General features: G+C 47.1%; 1 protein-coding gene across 1 annotated transcript in view; it reads right to left on the reverse strand.

The window, feature by feature from the left end:
* matr3l1.1 (matrin 3-like 1.1) overlaps window positions 1-14,631 on the reverse strand; it is a 37,467-nt gene that overhangs the window by 12,484 nt on the left and 10,352 nt on the right. The window contains 7 exon segments of the mRNA XM_071202815.1: window positions 2,293-3,028; window positions 3,776-3,973; window positions 4,751-4,820; window positions 8,685-8,767; window positions 10,896-11,029; window positions 11,100-11,157; window positions 12,130-12,776. Of these exon segments, the coding sequence (XP_071058916.1) occupies window positions 2,293-3,028; window positions 3,776-3,973; window positions 4,751-4,820; window positions 8,685-8,767; window positions 10,896-11,029; window positions 11,100-11,157; window positions 12,130-12,776 (1,926 nt within the window).

Below are 14,631 nucleotides of genomic sequence, written 5' to 3' on the forward strand. Positions count from 1 at the left end.
CAGTTTGTTTTACTGTAAACTTGGGGGGGGGGTGTCGAATAATCGATTATTATTCGCCAGGGCTGCCGAATAATCGATTTTGATCATGGTTCAGTTTCTGGCAACCCTAGTATAAATACTATTGATTGAACTAAGAGCTCGACTCACCTGGCTGAAATGACTTTATAGTGAAGTCAGTTTAAAATGTCTTTATGTCTGTCCGGTGCTTTCCACAGAACAAAGCGAGACCTTTTTGTCTTTCCTACACTAGAGATTAAAGAGGTGGAGAGAACACTTCATATTCTGAGATATAAAAGTCAGGTTTATTTCAAGCTGATAAATGTTTGCGATCTATCGTTGAACTCATCTCACGAACTGGAGTTTCCGTCACACCAGGAAAAAACACAAATGTTCACCATTTATTTATTTCTAACATTATTTTTTACCGAAGTCTCGAAGAAGGTTTGAGTTCCACGATTAACTTCCAGACTTTAATATCCAACTCTGATCTAAAGAAATAACCTCGATCGATGAAAGAAGTACTCAGATTACACTTCAGTACGAGTAAGACATTATCGTCAAAATACTTCTTTACAGGTCCTGCATTCAAAATCCTCCTTAACAACAAGTACAAAGGCAATGATCAGCTAGACCGCTTTGGTCGGCCCCGTGGATGGGACATTTTGTTTTAAAAAACGGACGCATGGAGGCGTCGATAAGAGCGCGGCTCTGTGCAAATTATGCAAAAAAGATTTGCATATCACCGCAGCACATCAAGCTAAAGTATCACCTAAATGCAAAGCATGTAGCAGCTAGCATGTAGCCGCTAGCATGTAGCAGTTAGCATGTAGCAGCTAGCATGTAGCAGTAGCCTGTAGCAGTTAGCAGTAGCAGCTAGCGTGGACGTGTAGCCCGACTCAGAGTGCAAGGAACACACCCCCTGACCGAACCCACACTCAACCAGACGGACTGGTTTCAGGGGCCAGGATAGTCAGTCCACGTCTGAGAAGATAACCAGCTCACCTGGCTCACTGGACTGCACTCGACTGTAGACCACTTTTGAAGTAAGTTCCAATGTGGAAACTGCTTCTCACTGTTCTCAGGTCAAAGTGTATATTTGATTTAAAAATGCGATTAATTCGATTAATTAATACAACGCCTCTAATTAATTAGATTAATTTTTTTAATCGAGGTCCCGGCTCTACTTTATATATAAAATTTTAGCCTAGAGCAGCAGCAAATAGTCTAGAAGCGGCCCTGGTGCTCAAGGTGGCCTCGAGACGAGCCTTTTTGCGCTGGCAGACGTCATAGAAACAAATCGGCGGGGAGCACTTCGCACGTACTAAAGAATTCCGGGCCCACGCGCCTTAGTACGGAGCCCCTAGGGGACATGGAGAAGAAACATAATAATAATTTGAAAAAAAATATATATATATATATATTTTTGCGAGATCTTGCAATACTTTTCATTTAGTACTTCCTGGTCAGTTCGGCTGCTACGGCAACACAGAAACCACAACAATGGAGCGGTCATCGATTTGACTTTGAGCTTGGCCTTAAATATAAAGGTATAACATCAGTGCTCGGCGATAGGCACGGTTTCACACAGACGGTATATAAAGGGTTTCACAGTGAGACACCTCAGTGAGAACACTCAGAGCGAGGGACATGCACGTCCTCTTGAGCCGAGTTATTGACAGATCAGATCAATAACTCACGAACATAACGTTGTAAAATACAAACAACATGACTTTACAATCATAGCAGGTAGACAACGAGCTACAGAGTCGTGTTGTTCGATACGCGCCGTCATCCGAGCTAAACATCAAGCATTGGTCACAATCCGCAAGCGGGAGGAGGAGTCGTGCTCAGGGACCGAATACAAGCTGCTACGGGGCTCCGTACCTCAGCACCGTGCTAAGACTCCACCCGAGGGGAGACACTGCTTCACCTATCCAATGCAATGTGTTGGAGCGCTAGCCAATAGGAGCGCGAGTGTCACATAGGGATGTTTCCCCAGAGCTTTAGCCTCTGCAGACCGTTGACATGCACTAACTACAGGAGAGCAGCAGGGACTCGTCTCTGGTTCAGGTAGAGTCGCTCCGCTGGTTAAAGCTGTGAGATGAAGTGCAGTAGAAGTACACAGCAGCATTAAGTGCAAATACTCAAGTACCTCTGACGTGTACTCAATTACTTGAGTACGTGCACACTGGTCTCGTTTCAATAGTTACTTGTATTTTAATCTTTATTTTCACATTGAGTGAATCTGACTGTTTTAATCCATTCTTATTTATCTAATGTCTCGGGTCGTACCTGTTCAGCTTCTGGTCCTCCAGGCGGATCCAGACTCTCTGAATCCTCCGGTCCTGGTTCAGAAGAGTCCTGAACTCTGGAGGGCTTCCTGTCTTCCTCCTCCAGCTCCTGAACTCTGGAGGACTTCCTGTCCTCTTCCAGATCCTGAACTCTGGAGGACTTCCTGTCTTCCTCCTCCAGCTCCTGAACTCTGGAGGACTTCCTGTCCTCTTCCAGATCCTGAACTCTGGAGGACTTCCTGTCTTCCTCCTCCAGCTCCTGAACTCTGGAGAGGACTTCCTGTCCTCTTCCAGATCCTGAACTCTGGAGGACTTCCTGTCCTCTTCCAGATCCTGAACTCTGGAGGACTTCCTGTCCTCTTCCAGATCCTGAACTCTGGAGGACTTCCTGTCCTCTTCCAGATCCTGAACCCTGGAGGACTTCCTGTCCTCCTCCAGATCCTGAACCCTGGAGGACTTCCTGTCTTCGCCCTCTGGACTCTTTTCAGCCGATCCGTCCTCCCTGACCTTCTCCAGCTCCTCATCCTCCTTCTTGACTTTAATCCCAGTCCACCAGTCCCTCTCTCCCGTCCCCCTTCTCTTCAGGGTTCTGTTTCTTGGACTGGTTTTAGAGGACCCTTTCTCTGCCGTCCTCCTGGAGATCCTCTCTGTCCTGGACCTGGAGGACAGATCCTGTTCTGGACTCTTCTTAGACTTTGGACTCTTTCTAGATGTAGAGTTTTTTGTCTTTAGTGTATCTGGAGATCAAGTCTGTGTCTTCAGTTTCTTTGAAGTATTTCTAGAAGCTGAGTCTTTGTCCTCAGTCTTTGTAGACCAGAGGTCTAGGTCTTTAGTCTTTCCTAGACGTCAAGTCTTTTGTCTTCAAGCCTTTTTGGACATCGAGTCCTTCTCTGAAGACGTCTAGGGGTAGAGTATTTGTCTTCAGTTTGTCTAGAAGCTGAGTCCTTGTCTTCTGTCTTTCTAGTCTTCAGGTCTTTGTCTTCTATTTTTCTAGTCTTCAGGTCTTTGTCTTCTGTCTTTCTAGGCATGGAGTCAAGGTCTTCGTTCTTTGTAGACCAGGCTTTATGTCTTCGGTCAATCCCGTCGTCAGGTCTTTGTCTCCGGTCTTCTAGACGTTGAGTCTTTGTCTCCGGTCTTTCTAGACATCGAGTCTTTGTCTTTCGGTCTTTCTAGACGTTGAGTCTTTGTCTTCGGTCTTTCTAGACGTTGAGTCTTTGTCTCCCGGTCTTTCTAGACATTGAGTCTTTGTCTTCGGTCTTTCTAGACGTTGAGTCTTGTCTTCGGTCTTTCTAGACGTTGAGTCTTTGTCTTCGGTCTTTCTAGACGTTGAGTATTTCTCTTCTGTCTTCTAGGCGTTGAGTCTAGGTCTTCGTTCTTAGTAGACCCAGGGTTTATGTCTTCGGTCAATCCAGTCGTCAGGTCTTTGTCTTCTGTCTTTCTAGACGTTTGAGTCTTCTTCTGGTGACTTTTCAGTCATCAAGTCCGTCTCTTCGGTCGTTTTGGACGCAGAGAGTCTTTCTCTGAAATCTGTTTGGACACCAAGTCCTCTTCTGGAGTCTTTTTAGAAGACGACGAGGTTTTGTCGTCTTCTTGTTCAGATGTGGACTCTTTGTCTTCAGTGGTTTTGGACGCAGAGTCTTCCCCTGGAGTCTCTTTGGAGGACTCCTTCCTCTCCTCTGATTCTGTTAGAAACAAGTCATGTTTAAATCTGGGTTCTTTTATAGATCTGAAAGATGAAGAACTGCTTTCAGCTCGTTCTTTGAGGTCTGTTATTGGGACCAGTTTACATTTCTGCAAATTAATGATCTCAATGTGAATCCTGTCGTTTGGAATCAAGGATAATCTGTCAGTGGTTTAGAGAAGTACTCCCCGATGTTCAGTTTTACTCAACGCGCTACAGGGTTTCAGCGCGGCTCGGCTCACTCTCTTTTGGTTTTCCACTAGGGATAGTCCCGGCTCACTGGTACCTTTTTAGAACCACCTCAGCCGAGGTTCCAAGCGAGCTGGAAATATGCTAAACTACTGACGTAAAACACTGCCGACCGCTGATTGGTCAGAGAGAATAGTCACAATTCTTTTTAAAACAGACAAGCTACCGTCAGCAAAAAAAAGCATGTCGTTGGACGAGGGACAGACGTTCCCCCATCTCGTTGCGGATGAGAAAATACAGAGGAAGCTCGCCGGCGCAACGCGAAAGTGAAAGACTCGGCAACGGTGTTGTTGGAGTCCATGCGGATGGACTGAAAGCGTTGTGTCCCTATGTAAAGCCCACTTCTAACGAACAGCCGATCGCCCGCCTACACTGCGTCGTTACTATAGCTACTACCCTCGTTACTAAAGCTGTAGTGGAAACGCAACATAAAGTGAGCCGAGCCGAGTCGCGCTGAAACCTGTAGTGGGAAAGCGCCAATAAAAAGTCAGAGCAGAGAGAAATGTTTGCAGCGTCAGCTCTCGCTTACCTTCAGACTCTTCTCTCAGCTCGTCCAGGGTGATGCAGTCCTCCAGGTCCAGAGGGAACTCAAACTCCTCCTGAGAGGAAACACAGACATACTTCAATGGTTTCCCCTCGTGAGACCTGCAGGTCCGCTGCAACTCTGACTACTTTTAAATCCAGCAAGAAGACTTCCTTTCTGCTTTTAGTCGAACTCTTCACATCTCGCACCGTGACGTTTATTCATCTTTTATTACCTTTGCTTTTTAACGTTTCTAATGTGTTTTATGCCGTTTGCCTTCAATTCTTTACATACAGTTCACTTTGACTTCTCAACATATTTCTACTTTCTTTTTTTGAAATGTTCTAATAATTATTACCTTGTAGTTTTCTCTCAACCTTAAAGATGCTTTTACCCAAAGTTCATGTTTCTGGGACGGTAAATATATACACTTACAAACTTGTAATATAAAAGATAATTGTGTTAGTGTCAGTAATAAAGTGTGGGGGGGGTTCATGGTGATATCTGTTAGGTATAGATGTTACCATAGTTACCTGTAGTGTGTTCAACAGGTAGGAGTTTTACAATGCAGATATTTAAAGAAAGTTATCTTTAAATATTCTTGTTTTGATATCGATAAGATATTTCTGAAATATTAGTGTGGGGAAAACTTGTGAAGCAATGGGAGTCAGGACTCAGAGAGCTGGAGCTCTGATGGAGTCAGGACTCAGAGAGCTGGAGCTCTGATGGAGTCAGGACTCAGAGACACGAGGAGAGCTGGAGCTCTGATGGAGTCAGGACTCAGAGACACGAGGAGAGCTGGAGCTCTGATGGAGTCAGGACTCAGAGAGACGAGGAGAGCTGGAGCTCTGATGGAGTCAGGACTCAGAGACACGAGGAGAGCTGGAGCTTTGATGGAGTCAGGACTCAGAGACACGAGGAGAGCTGGAGCTCTGATGGAGTCAGGACTCAGAGAGCTGGAGCTCTGATGGAGTCAGGACTCAGAGACACGAGGAGAGCTGGAGCTCTGATGGAGTCAGGACTCAGAGACACGAGGAGAGCTGGAGCTCTGATGGAGTCAGGACTCAGAGACACGAGGAGAGCTGGAGCTCTGATGGAGTCAGGACTCAGAGACACGAGGAGAGCTGGAGCTCTGATGGAGTCAGGACTCAGAGACACGAGGAGAGCTGGAGCTCTGATGGAGTCAGGACTCGGAGAGACACGAGGAGAGCTGGAGCTCTGATGGAGTCAGGACTCAAAGAGACACGAGGAGAGCTGGAGCTCTGATGGAGTCAGGACTCAGAGACACGAGGAGAGCTGGAGCTCTGATGGAGTCAGGACTCAGAGACACGAGGAGAGCTGGAGCTCTGATGGAGTCAGGACTCAGAGACACACGAGGAGAGCTGGAGCTCTGATGGAGTCAGGACTCAGAGACACGAGGAGAGCTGGAGCTCTGATGGAGTCAGGACTCAGAGACACGAGGAGAGCTGGAGCTCTGATGGAGTCAGGACTCAAAGACACGAGGAGAGCTGGAGCTCTGATGGAGTCAGGACTCAGAGACACGAGGAGAGCTGGAGCTCTGATGGAGTCAGGACTCAAAGAGACAAGGAGAGCTGGAGCTCTGATGGAGTCAGGACTCAGAGAGACACGAGGAGAGCTGGAGCTCTGATGGAGTCAGGACTCAGAGACACGAGGAGAGCTGGAGCTCTGATGGAGTCAGGACTCAGAGACACGAGGAGAGCTGGAGCTCTGATGGAGTCAGGACTCAGAGACACGAGGAGAGCTGGAGCTCTGATGGAGTCAGGACTCAGAGACACACGAGGAGAGCTGGAGCTCTGATGGAGTCAGGACTCAGAGACACGAGGAGAGCTGGAGCTCTGATGGAGTCAGGACTCAGAGACACGAGGAGAGCTGGAGCTCTGATGGAGTCAGGACTCAGAGAGACACGAGGAGAGCTGGAGCTCTGATGGAGTCAGGACTCAGAGACACGAGGAGAGCTGGAGCTCTGATGGAGTCAGGACTCAGAGAGAGACGAGGAGAGCTGGAGCTCTGATGGAGTCAGGACTCAGAGAGACACGAGGAGAGCTGGAGCTCTGATGGAGTCAGGACTCAGAGAGACACGAGGAGAGCTGGAGCTCTGATGGAGTCAGGACTCAGAGACACGAGGAGAGCTGGAGCTCTGATGGAGTCAGGACTCAGAGACACGAGGAGAGCTGGAGCTCTGATGGAGTCAGGACTCAGAGACACGAGGAGAGCTGGAGCTCTGATGGAGTCAGGACTCAGAGACACGAGGAGAGCTGGAGCTCTGATGGAGTCAGGACTCAGAGAGACACGAGGAGAGCTGGAGCTCTGATGGAGTCAGGACTCAGAGAGACGAGGAGAGCTGGAGCTCTGATGGAGTCAGGACTCAGAGACACGAGGAGAGCTGGAGCTCTGATGGAGTCAGGACTCAGAGAGACGAGGAGAGCTGGAGCTCTGATGGAGTCAGGACTCAAAGAGACACGAGGAGAGCTGGAGCTCTGATGGAGTCAGGACTCAGAGAGGCACGAGGAGAGCTGGAGCTCTGATGGAGTCAGGACTCAGAGACACGAGGAGAGCTGGAGCTCTGATGGAGTCAGGACTCAGAGACACGAGGAGAGCTGGAGCTCTGATGGAGTCAGGACTCAGAGACACGAGGAGAGCTGGAGCTCTGATGGAGTCAGGACTCAGAGAGACGAGGAGAGCTGGAGCTCTGATGGAGTCAGGACTCAGAGACACGAGGAGAGCTGGAGCTCTGATGGAGTCAGGACTCAAAGAGACACGAGGAGAGCTGGAGCTCTGATGGAGTCAGGACTCAGAGAGACGAGGAGAGCTGGAGCTCTGATGGAGTCAGGACTCAGAGAGACACGAGGAGAGCTGGAGCTCTGATGGAGTCAGGACTCAGAGAGACGAGGAGAGCTGGAGCTCTGATGGAGTCAGGACTCAGAGACACGAGGAGAGCTGGAGCTCTGATGGAGTCAGGACTCAGAGAGTCGAGGAGAGCTGGAGCTCTGATGGAGTCAGGACTCAGAGACACGAGGAGAGCTGGAGCTCTGATGGAGTCAGGACTCAGAGACACGAGGAGAGCTGGAGCTCTGATGGAGTCAGGACTCAGAGAGACGAGGAGAGCTGGAGCTCTGATGGAGTCAGGACTCAGAGACACGAGGAGAGCTGGAGCTCTGATGGAGTCAGGACTCAGAGAGACGAGGAGAGCTGGAGCTCTGATGGAGTCAGGACTCAGAGACACGAGGAGAGCTGGAGCTCTGATGGAGTCAGGACTCAGAGACACGAGGAGAGCTGGAGCTCTGATGGAGTCAGGACTCAGAGACACGAGGAGAGCTGGAGCTCTGATGGAGTCAGGACTCAGAGAGACACGAGGAGAGCTGGAGCTCTGATGGAGTCAGGACTCAGAGAGACACGAGGAGAGCTGGAGCTCTGATGGAGTCAGGACTCAGAGACACGAGGAGAGCTGGAGCTCTGATGGAGTCAGGACTCAGAGACACGAGGAGAGCTGGAGCTCTGATGGAGTCAGGACTCAGAGAGACACGAGGAGAGCTGGAGCTCTCTACACCCCGAGAATGATGTGTTCCAGGTGTCCCTCAACAATAACTATCTCTGACCGAGAGCTGCCCGGTCACAGCTGCGTCAGAGGGCGAAGGAGGACATGCAGGCAAATTATTCCACAACAATTACAAGAGCTTTTCCTGAAAAAGTTCTCAAGATTTTTTACTTTTCTGGAATTTTTTGAGCTTTTAATTTGAAATATTACAACTTTTTTTCAGTTTTCAAATGTTTTCTACTTTATTTTGTGAAATATTTGAATCTTTTTTTTTGTCCAAAACATTACAACTTTTTATTGGATTATTACGTCTTTTACCGCCTAAAATGTAGTGTCCTTTTAAAGAATGTAATATTATATAAATAAGTGTTTTTGTGTCTTTACCTCCTGCTGCCTTATAGATATCTCCTCCTCTTCCTCTTCCTTTATAGGCACCTCCTCTCCATCCTTCACCTCCTCCTTTTGACCTGAAACAGAGAAGAGAACACATTTGAAAGAGTCCCTGCTCCTCTCCTGTAGTTCTGTAGCTGTTAGTGCATGTAAACGGTCTGCAGAGGCTAAAGTTCTGTGAAAACATCACTATGTGACTAGTGTTAATTTCGTTGACTAAAACTATGACGAAATATGTTCGTCAACGACCTTTTTTCCATGACGAAAACGAGACGGCACCGACGGCAGTAAACAATAACTGCAAGGAAATCATCATGCAATATCGTTGACGAAAATGTAGTTTACTAAATAAAAACTATGTCAAAATCTCTCTTTATTTCCGTTGACGAAGAATGAGGAGACGAAATATTATCAAAGATAACGTTACATTTCTGATAGTCAGTTTTTCTCCCAGCAGTTCCATTTCCGTGCTGCGGCTGGGCAGTGTCTGTGTTGCGGCTGGGCAGCAGCTGTGTGTGTGTCCGTGCTGCGGCTGGGCAGCAGCTGTGTGTCCGTGCTGCGGCTGGGCAGCAGCTGTGTGTCCGTGCTGCGGCTGGGCAGCAGCTGTGTGTCCGTGCTGCGGCTGGGCAGCAGCTGTGTGTCCGTGCTGCGGCTGGGCAGCAGCTGTGTGTCAGTGCTGCGGCTGGGTAGCAGCTGTGTGTGTGTCCGTGCTGCGGCTGGGTAGCAGCTGTGTGTCCGTGCTGCGGCTGGGCAGCAGCTGTGTGTCCTGCTGCGGCTGGGCAGCAGCTGTGTGTCCGTGCTGCGGCTGGGTAGCAGCTGTGTGTCCGTGCTGCGGCTGGGCAGCAGCTGTGTGTCCGTGCTGCGGCTGGGCAGCAGCTGTGTGCCTGTGCTGCGCGCGGCGGTACATTTGAATTACACCGGGCAGCGGCACACTGAACTGTCAGGAAGACTCGGGTCTAACTAACCTTATTTAACAGAAAATAAAATGGCAACAGCAGGGCTTGGGAGCAGTGGTCGCACTCGCGTTAACCGAATACTCCATCCCCCCGTCAGCGCGAGTGAGTGACGAGTTGTGTACAGACTCGACGGGTAATAATGGATTATGACGGAAATGTTACGATCCTGTCCGTCAAAACGACGGACAACGAAAAAGTCTAAAGCCACCACTGCTTGGGAGAAAGAAACGATGCGATATTTGGGCCCATTTTCGCTCCAATGAGGCGGAGAAAAAAAGCAAATGCATTGTTTCATCAGAAGGGAAGCAATGCGGCCAAACAAGCTGGTACAAACACCACAAACCTGATACTCTGCAAAGCTGCTTAATCATTCAACCTGTGTCTCATCAAATAAGGACAAGTGCTCAAGCGCTTTGAGCACTGGAAAAAGCGCTATAATAAATGTAAGGAATTATTATATAATCTTATTTATTTATATACTAAAATGACAAATTATTGGTTTTGGCTGAAATGTTCTATATAATCTGATGACTAAAAAAGACTCAACCGTTTTCATTGCTGTAAAATGTATTATCTCTTGGATTTACACACGGCATCTATTGCACGTCTGTCTGTCCTGGGAGAGGATCCTCCTCTGTTGCTCTCCTGAGGTTTCTCCCATGTTCCCTTTAACTGTGGGTTTTTCTCTGGAAGTGTTTCCTTGTACGATGTGAGGGTCTAAGGACAGAGGGTCTGAGGACAGAGGGTCTGAGGACAGAGGGTCTGAGGAAAGAGGGTCTGTGCTGTTGTATTTGCTGTAAAGTGTCTCTACTGTAGGCTATTTTTATTTTATGTACAGCACTTTGGCTCCACCAGACATCCTTTATAAATGTGCTATATAAATAAAACTTGATTTGATTCATTGACAAAAAGTAGACTAAAATAAGACTAAAATGCTCAGACTTTTAGTCGACTAAAACTTGACTAAATAGAAACAGGATGAAGGTGACTAAATATGACTAAAACTAAAAAGGAAATTTAACACAGGACTAAGACTAAAACTAAATAAAATAATAGCTGACGAAATGAACACTATATGTGACACTCGCGCTCCTATTGGCTAGCGCTCCAACACATTGCATTTGATAGGTTAAAGGGGCGGGACATCTCTAAGTGGTTGACCAATCACAACAGAGCCAGAATCTTTTTCCTTTTTTAAAAAAAATTAGGATGATATTGTGTTTTCTCTCAGCGCCATTTTTGTTTCTACCTTCTCCAGGTGAGTCTGTTCTCTCAGCGGGACGGTGTTCTTCCTCCTCCTCCTCATCCTCCTCCTCCTCCAGACTCTCTCCATCCTCTCCGATCACCGCCATCCCCTCGAGGTCGCTCTCCTCTGCAGACGACCTGCAGGACAACAGAGAGACTTTAACACTGATAAAAGCAGCAGGTGATTTAAATATAGAATGAGACTCACTCCTCTTCCTCCTCCTCTTCCTCAGCTGCAGGTTTCATGTCTGTGACGGGATCAGAGTCTGAGGAGAGAGGAGGAAGAGGAGGAAGAGGAGGAGGTGGGATTAGTTTTGATGTAGCACAAAATAACGTCAGTATTTCCTGAAGAGTAATAATAGCCACACCTGAAAGTGTCATCAAACCTGATCCGTATCTAAGAAAGGAAATTACTTACTTTTGTGAATTAGGCCGTTTCACATCGATTCGCATTATCGACTTATCGTACGATATTTACGTTATCGATTTATCGTACAATATTTATGTTATGACTTATCGTACGCTATTTACGCTATCAACTTATCGTACGATATTTACGCTATAAACGTATCATGCAAAATGTACGTTATCGACTTATTGTACGATGTTTTTGACTTTCCGTACGTCATTTATGTAATCAACTTAGCGTACAATAATTACGTTCTTTACGTTATCCACTTGTGGTAAAATAGTTACGCTATAAACTTATTACACGATATTTACGTTATCGGCTTATCGAACGACATTTACGTTATCGATTTATCGCACGATATTTACGTTATCGAATTATCTTACGACATTTACGTTATCGATTTATCGTACGATATTTACGTTATGACTTATCGTACGCTATTTACGTTATCGACTTATTGTAAAATATTTACGCTATAAACATATCATACAATATTTACGTTAACAACTTATTGTACGATGTGTTTGACTTTCTGTACGTCATTTATGTAATCAACTTAGCATACAATAATTACGTTCTTTACGTTATCCACTTGTGGTAAAATAGTTTACCGTAGTTTAATAATTGTTTTACTTAATAGACGTAACATATGAAATATCTTCATCACCAGAACGTCTAAATATGATAAATGTTTACGTTGTTTACGCTCAATATTCTGCTTTGATGTCATCATTAAATCAGCTTCATAAGCTGCTCTTAAAATGCTAATAATTCAGTTTCCTCAATTATTTCTGCGACGACAGACCATCAGAACGTTGTCTCTTACCGGTCGTCTCCGTTTTCTCCGGTTCTTCCGGTTCCGCAGACTTTGTCCCGGTCTGGTTCTTCTCGGAGGATCCGCTGCTGGATTTCTCTCTGGGACTGGACTTAGAGCCGGACCTTCTCTCTCTGGTGCACTCTTCTCTGGACTTGGACCTGGTGTTTTCGTCTTTCGTCGACTTCTCTCTGGATCTAGACCTGGTTCTGGTCGTCTTGTCTCTGGACCTGGTGTTTTCCTCTTTGATCGACCTCTCTCTGGATCTAGACCTGGTTCTGGTCGTCTTGTCTCTGCTGGATGTATCTTTGGACCTAGACTTAGACCTGGACCTTCTCTCTCTTGTGGACTTTTCTCTGGATTTAGACCTCCTGCTCTTCCTAGTAGACCTTTCTCTGGATCTGGACCTGGTTCTGGTTGACTTGCTCCTGCTGGATTTCTCTCTGGACCTGGATTTAGACCTGGACTTCTTCTTGTCTTTATCTCTAGATTTCTCTCTGGACCTGGCCTTGGTTCCGTCCTCTTTAGTGTTTTTATCTGTGGACCTGGACCTCTCTTTGCTGCTCCTCCTCTTCCTCTTGCCTTCTTCCTCTCGACTCGTACTCCTCGTCCTCTTGGTGGAAATCGTGTCTTCGTAGCTCTTTGCTGCAGCGACGCCCCTGAAGGAGGAAAAGAGAATCAGAACCGATCCCGTTGATTAATACAAGAACTTCCCTTTCTTCTTTAGATGTCCTGAACCTAAAGCACATGATGTTAGTCTACGCTGAAGGTTTTCTCTGATTATCGAGTCATAGATGTGTCAAAATAAACATCCACTTGTCCGATGTTCAGCCTCACAGGAAATACAAATATGGACTACGGGAAAAGTATTTGTCGACTTTCATTAGTCCCTCCCTTGAAAAAGAGACCAATGATCTCAATGGGATTCGTGCGCTGCATGTGACGCGTCAGCCGGAAGCCCTCAGACTTAATTCAGAGCCCGGTCTTAAGTTCATTTGGTCGGGCAGGAGATCTAAAGTGTGGATCTTTGTGAGCTTAAAGGACCACGAGGTGGCGAGCAGACTACGAGGCAACAAGTCTCCTCCATGTCCTCCAGCACAGCTTCCTGACTGCCGGCTTCACCACAACTCGGAGGTCAATTATCCACGACGCATGTTCCTTTCTCAGACGGAGGAAAGCAGCAGCAGAGAGTCAGAAGAACCCGTACCGGAGCTTCTGCTGTTCACACACATTAAGAACCCTTACCGGAGCTTCTGCTGTTCACACACATTGAGAACCCTTACCGGAACTTCTACTGTTCACACACATTAAGAACCCGTACCGGAGCTTCTGCTGTTCACACACATTAAGAACCCTTACCGGAACTTCTACTGTTCACACACATTAAGAACCCTTACCGGAGCTTCTACTGTTCACACACATTGAGAACCCGTACCGGAGCTTCTGCTGTTCACACACATTAAGAACCCTTACCGGAGCTTCTGCTGTTCACACACATTAAGAACCCGTACCGGAGCTTCTGCTGTTCACACACATTAAGAACCCTTACCGGAGCTTCTACTGTTCACACACATTAAGAACCCTTACCGGAGCTTCTGCTGTTCACACACATTAAGAACCCGTACCGGAGCTTCTGCTGTTCACACACATTAAGAACCCGTACCGGAGCTTCTGCTGTTCACACACATTAAGAACCCTTACCGGAGCTTCTGCTGTTCACACACATTAAGAACCCTTACCGGAGCTTCTGCTGTTCACACACATTAAGAACCCTTACCGGAGCTTCTGCTGTTCACACACATTGAGAACCCTTACCGGAGCTTCTGCTGTTCACACACATTGAGAACCCTTACCGGAGCTTCTGCTGTTCACACACATTAAGAACCCTTACCGGAGCTTCTGCTGTTCACACACATTAAGAACCCTTACCGGAACTTCTACTGTTCACACACATTAAGAACCCTTACCGGAGCTTCTACTGTTCACCACACATTGAGAACCCGTACCGGAGCTTCTGCTGTTCACACACATTAAGAACCCTTACCGGAGCTTTCTGCTGTTCACACACATTAAGAACCCTTACCGGAGCTTCTGCTGTTCACACACATTAAGAACCCTTACCGGAACTTCTACTGTTCACACACATTAAGAACCCTTACCGGAGCTTCTACTGTTCACACACATTGAGAACCCGTACCGGAGCTTCTGCTGTTCACACACATTAAGAACCCTTACCGGAGCTTCTGCTGTTCACACACATTAAGAACCCGTACCGGAGCTTCTGCTGTTCACACACATTAAGAACCCTTACCGGAGCTTCTACTGTTCACACACATTAAGAACCCTTACCGGAGCTTCTGCTGTTCACACACATTAAGAACCCTTACCGGAGCTTCTGCTGTTCACACACATTAAGAACCCGTACCGGAGCTTCTGCTGTTCACACACATTGAGAACCCTTACCGGAGCTTCTGCTGTTCACACACATTAAGAACCCTTACCGGAGCTTCTGCT

Source organism: Pseudochaenichthys georgianus, unplaced genomic scaffold (assembly GCF_902827115.2).
Source record: "Pseudochaenichthys georgianus unplaced genomic scaffold, fPseGeo1.2 scaffold_996_arrow_ctg1, whole genome shotgun sequence".
Lineage (NCBI taxonomy): Eukaryota > Metazoa > Chordata > Actinopteri > Perciformes > Channichthyidae > Pseudochaenichthys > Pseudochaenichthys georgianus.